General features: G+C 38.8%; 1 protein-coding gene across 2 annotated transcripts in view; it reads right to left on the reverse strand.

Annotated features, from left to right (window-relative positions):
* LOC117479740 (neural Wiskott-Aldrich syndrome protein-like) overlaps positions 1-3,539 on the reverse strand; it is a 43,878-nt gene extending 40,339 nt beyond the window's left edge. For both annotated transcript variants that reach the window (XM_034126832.1, XM_034126831.1), the window contains exon 1: positions 3,119-3,539. In XM_034126832.1, the coding sequence (XP_033982723.1) occupies positions 3,119-3,223 (105 nt within the window). In that variant the 5' untranslated portion in view covers positions 3,224-3,539. The remainder of the gene's footprint in view (positions 1-3,118) is intronic.
* Positions 3,540-6,080: the final 2,541 nt, after the last annotated feature.

Raw genomic sequence — 6,080 nt, forward strand, 5'->3', positions numbered from 1 at the left:
TATCTTTACTTACAGATTTCTAACTTTCTACTGTGAAATACCCCCCGAACAACTCCCATCTGTGTGTTTGTGTGGAAAAGAGATGAAGTCTGAACACAGGTTAACCTTAATACTGCTCCTTAACTGAAACTAACTGCAGTGATCAAAACAATACAGTTAAATTACACTTTAGAAATGTACTGGTAACACCTAGAGCAGGGGTCGGCAACCCCTGGCACGCGTGCCACCATTGGCACGCAGCACCGTAACCAGTGGCACACTAGGAATAAGTGGAATATGTGTGCAAAATATTTATTTTTAATATATTATTTTCGGATCCTGAACGAGACCGCCGCCAGCAGGTGCCTCTGTGCAGTCAGCCCTGCTCCTCCCCCCCCCCTCGTTGATAATTCACGATCGTCGGCACGCTGATAAAAAAAATGTTTTTTTTTAATGGCACTTCATATCAAAAAGGTTGCCGACCCCTGACCTAGAGGTTGTCCTGAGTGCAATATCACTTTTAAGATACATTTTTTGATCATTTTGGTGAAGACATTGTAAAAAAACTGGTGATCTTAATGCTTGTTATGCGAGTTGAATGGTCTATTTAAATCCTAAATTATAAGAAAGTAAACGGTCAACACCTAGTCAAATTCCTCTGAAGTGTACCTACCTGGTAATAAACCTGTTTCTGACTCGGATTCTGATGTGAAAATATCACAAACCTATATATTGTATTTTGATTAATTGTGCAGCCCTAGTACAACCACAAACAAAGTGACAGAGGAATGCAATTACTGAGCACTTAAAATAATAAATAATCCCCGTTTTAATGTTATAAATGGTTTTAGGAGATCACATTACAAACAAGCGGCAGCCTTCAGTACCGGTTACATGTTGTTAATGTTCAATGTAAGACAGAGGTTCCCTAAGCTTGCACTGGTCAGTACTGCTGGTTTTATTTTGTATTTATAAATGCTTATACAGTTAAGAAATAAGGCTAATTTCCTTATTAACATGTTTCCTTATACAACATGTTAAATGTATCTATACAAGCTAAGTTAAATATGTCCAAACAGAAGGAGTCATAGGAGTTCGCCAAGATAAAATACATTCTAAGTTTGTAAACAAACATTATTTAAAATGAGGAATTATGAAGTGAAGCTCTTTTTAAATTAATCTAAGATATGAACTAAGGGCTGCAAAATTAATCAGGGTTTTATTGCATTATAGAATAGAGAAATGTTCAAAAGGAAGGAAGCCCAATATTAGTTTGATGCTAAATGTGTTCAAATAAAAATGTAATCAAGTATTGTGGCGCTGCAGAGAAATCCTGGCCTTCTTATCATATTCTACAGACGACATGTAAAATAAATGACTTTACAAAAAACCATAATCATTTTATATGTATGATGCAAACATTTTTATCTTTCCATCCAATACCTTAAATCTTATCGCAAAATAATCGCAATGAGGTTTTCTTTCCCCAAATCGTGCAGCTCTAATACCCAAAAATGTAATCCACTGTTCAACAAAGTCTCCAGGTAGATGCATCCGGTGCTCAGTGCATATCTTGCGGACTAGTTTTAGTTTAATTGACTGCCGTGACCTCTGAGCTCAGGTGCCTCTGTGCAGTCAGCCCTGCAGCCCGGCTCCAGTTCAGCCAGCTGACATTTAAAACCTGCAGAGCAGCAAACATCTCATTACATCACCTCAATAAAGATAAGATCGACCTGCAGACTGATATCGTTTGAGTCCTTATCAGAGACGATTAAAAGCATCTTACATTAGATTGGTTAGTGGCTGAGATAAGCGGCAATGAAGTGTAAAAATTGGCAGCAATGAGAACAGTTGGTTGAATCTGATAAGTGTTAGGGACAGAAGCTTCACCATCCTCGGTTAAATGGTAGAAATGCTGCAACTCAACATCCCCCTGCTGCAGGAACATTTTACAGATAACATTTGTGAACTTTTAACTTCAAACCTCCTGTTCTGGAAAGTCAGGGTTGTGCAAAATATCAATATTATATCAATATCATCATATGAGACTAGATATCGTCTTAGATTTCTGATACCGTAATATAGTTTAAAGGCTGCATTACAGTTTAGTTTCTGATATTAGCATCCTCCTCTATTGGACTTAAAGAGTTGTTAACACAAACCATCACACAGCTGATTATTTACTTCCACTATGACAACTTCTAGTGACCTAAAACTAACATAAAGTTACTAAGATGATGTGTGTGGTGTTCCACCTGGCGCCCTATTGGGGACTCAAGTCATTTAAGATGTTGAATTTTGTGTTAAAAAAATGGCACATTATAAAAAACACAATGCACAAGATGTCAATGGAAATACATATTTTAACAGAAACAACAAGTTATTTATGATTCAAGGTATCACATGTTGAGTAATTGATATACAAATTATATGTGTCTTGCTGAAATATCTTTCTAAGGCAGTGTCTGTAACTGGATCAAACTCAATTGAGGGATGAGTTGATGAGTATTATAATAATCAGTTAATCATAAAGTGTCTGTTGTGCAAAAATAGCAAGAAACGGTTTTCAGCATTTAGAATTTTCTATGTTTATATCTTAGTTAAATCAACTTCTTCACACCATTTTCAGGTATTGGTTGATGTAAATAATAAATAAATATTTTATATAAAATACTTTAATATTATCTAAGGGTTCATATGATTAATGATATGTCAGGGTTTTCATTTTAATACAGAAAGGGTCTAACTCTGGACAAAAACCAGCCTGAATACAACCAAATTAAAAGTGATAGAGGCTTTAAAGTTAGTACTCTTTTTCAAGGGAACCTAACACAATCATTGTGCATTTAAACTAAGGGTATGCAACAGAAACAAAAGCACAAACCAAATAAAGATGAGGTGTCCATATTTGTTTTCCATGTGTAAAACAGTAAAAACGCCAAGGAGTTCTGCAGGGTCACCGAAGTGTTGCAACACCGGGCCCCCGTTTAGCACGGAACACCGGTGTGGTAACATGACTCTCCTGCTTCATTTGAACCGAGGATGCAGAGGCACATGCTGGCGTTTCTTTAAAAGCTTTTGGTGCATGTATCTGCGCAGTATGTGCACCTGCAGGAGGTAAACAAACAGGGAAACTTACGGCGCATTTCCTGCCCAGGTAGCCGAACAGGCACTCGTTCTCCTGCGGGGTCAGGAGGATGGAGCCGATGTTCGCAGCCCTGCGGGCCGGAGGGTGGCTGTTCATGGCTCCTAATGTCTTCACGTTAACCCCCGAAGAGATGCACTGATCCCCGGACGGATTCACCAAACAGTAATTACACAAAATCCATGCGCGGTGCTCCGGTTGCTGTGGCCTGCAACCGGATCATCTCCTCTGCTGCAGGAGGAGGACCAGCTGGGGGGTTTCCAGAAGTGCTCCTGCTTCACAAGGAAACTGAACTTATCCGTGTTTGTGTTGAGGAAGAAATTAAGCAATTCCCGTGTGTCTGTTGGCGGATAAAAGCTCAACTTTCATTCGGAAACTCCGGCGGCTGCAGCAGCAAAGATGCGTACATCCAACATGGCAGAAGGGCGGAGCAGACCATTATAAAGACGGGCGAGAGGGGTGTCAGTTTGGACAAACTTGATAACTGTCCACTGTTAAATCGTAAAACACCAAGCCCAAACAGAGTATGATATAATTCAAAATGTATCATAAATTAAACATGTGTATTAAGTGAGATGTTGGTACATTTAGAAGCAGAAATGTTGTTGCTAAGAGAGAATGGTTCGGTCCGTTGTGGCAGCAGGAATGCAGCTCTGCGGAGGGAAGGGGAGGGGCTTGTGACGTAGAAAGGGGGAGGGGCCAGATGGTGGACGTACAAGAATGAAAATAAGACGCTCATAAATAATTAATAAAATGTTGAACATTGTGTACCTCCTTTAGCACAAGTGAAGTAATACAATACTCCACTGTTTATATTTGAATATACATGTTATATGTTGTAGTACAATGTGCATGTTATTACTCTATCTTGTAATACATGTATATATTTTTATTTTATTACGTTTTATGTATTTATTTTGCACCTTCTTATTTGAATTTTTTGTTATGTTTTTATATACGTATTTTAATGTATTTATCCTATTTTATTTCATTCTAATATAGAGCAACAATACTGAATTTCGACATATATGTATACAAACAAATATACCAGTTGTGATGATAGTACAAAGGCAGTGTTATGGTAATGTGCAAAACCAGTATTATCAGAAACAGCAATCCTTTATTGGTCCAACAGTGGGGAAATTGTACATTGTTAAAGCAAAGAGCACAGTGCAGATAAAAGGCTAAATGAGTATACATTTATTTTAAAAATAATAGAAGGTTTTATGTCAATTGTATGGTTTCGTGTGGAGGATTATGTGGAGTCATACTCGACTGACCTTAGGTTTGGGGGAATTGTAATGGTGATACTCATATCAAATCTGTGTGGTGGCGGGTGCTATTACTTGATCTTTCTCTGTCTGTAAAATGAGACCTGTACAATAAAAAACATTCTGTATATCTGTCATTTCTTCTGCATTTTGTGCAAGTTCAATCACAGTTCAGCTCCTTCAGGTTGTCTTGAATACAAAACAGAGGAACAATAGTTGAAGAGGTCATATCATTCAATTCAATTCAAGGCTTTAGAAATGGCAATGAAACACTTAAGTCCCAGTGTGTGGGAGAACACAGGGATTTGAGCCTTTGCAGACCATTTACATGCACACAATTCTTTAGAATGCACTACAGGAAAGAGAAAAACCCTAAAAAGCAGAATAGTGCCTCTTTAAATCCATTCCTTCTCTCCAGAGGATAACTCCTTTACATTAAAAGAACTCAACGACCTTTCCTCATGGCGCCATCCTCAACACAGTCTTTACATTCTTATCTTCAGTGGTCGTAACGCTGAGATAAATCACCAGGAAGTTGCTGCTCTCCTACACGTTCAGATGGTTTCTGTAACGAACACTGCAGCCTCTATGGGACAGCAGCAGGACGTCACTCGTGTCACAATGCATGTTCTGTGCTGTGAATGGTCCTTTAACTCCTCTTGTGTGGCCTCTTCTCAGTGTTTCATACAGCAGCTGGTCTACAGATTAGTTTTGGTGTTAATGCCGCTGACGGTCTTTAACCCTGCAGCAGGCGACATTTATCCATCTGCCACCACAATCCTATACTGCTAGTTGTATTTGTTGTGATAAAGCAGAGTCAGGACTTTAAAAAAAAAAAGCTAATTGGGGTTAATTTATCACTTAAAGTCAGAACAGAGCTGCAACATGTTTCTCCAATGTGGTGATTATACTTAATGGGACACAACAAAAGCAGCATTTGAGTGTAAACCAGTGGGGTTTAAAGTGGACCTATCATGCTATATTTGAATAATATCGTGTAGGACCATACCTATATAAGGCATATTTATACTTTTTTTTTTCAGATCATGCATTTTAGCCATGCCTCATTTTGCTCAATTTGACAATTTCTAGCTCTGTTTTAGCAAGGGCAGATTCAGTGAGAACAGCACCACCTACAGGCCTGGCATATGTACTACAGCGTCTCCAGCGCTTTCGAACGGCAATGGCCGTGGCTGTCTCCTCCTGATTGGTGGAGTTGGCCCAATAGCCGTAGCGCCACCGTCCTGACGTCAGGACAGTGTTCAAATCTGGATCAGTTTTTATCAGATCCGTTGCAGCCCCTTTTTTAGAGATTTGGGTATGGAGGAAAATAGAGAGGGTTGTGTTTTCTGACACTTGGTGAGTTCCCTGGAACACCGGGGACACATATTCATGTAGAAAAGACGTACAAAAGTGCATTTTGCATGATAGGTCCCCTTTAACTGAGAGAGAGAAGGACAGTTCAAATATCCAAAGGCTTTATTGTCATACGCACAATACCGTGTTTTGGGACTGAAAACTGAAGTCCCAAGATTCTCCAACATACAATATACTTAACACATAAAAAGATATAAAATAATGCAATAGACATGATGGTGCAAATAAGATGCAGGAATAAGTCAAATATTTGCCGTGCAGTACATGCAGGAATTAAGGTGGTATGGTCAATTTTATATATTATATTG

Source organism: Trematomus bernacchii, unplaced genomic scaffold (genome assembly GCF_902827165.1).
Source record: "Trematomus bernacchii unplaced genomic scaffold, fTreBer1.1, whole genome shotgun sequence".
Classification (NCBI taxonomy): Eukaryota; Metazoa; Chordata; class Actinopteri; order Perciformes; family Nototheniidae; genus Trematomus; species Trematomus bernacchii.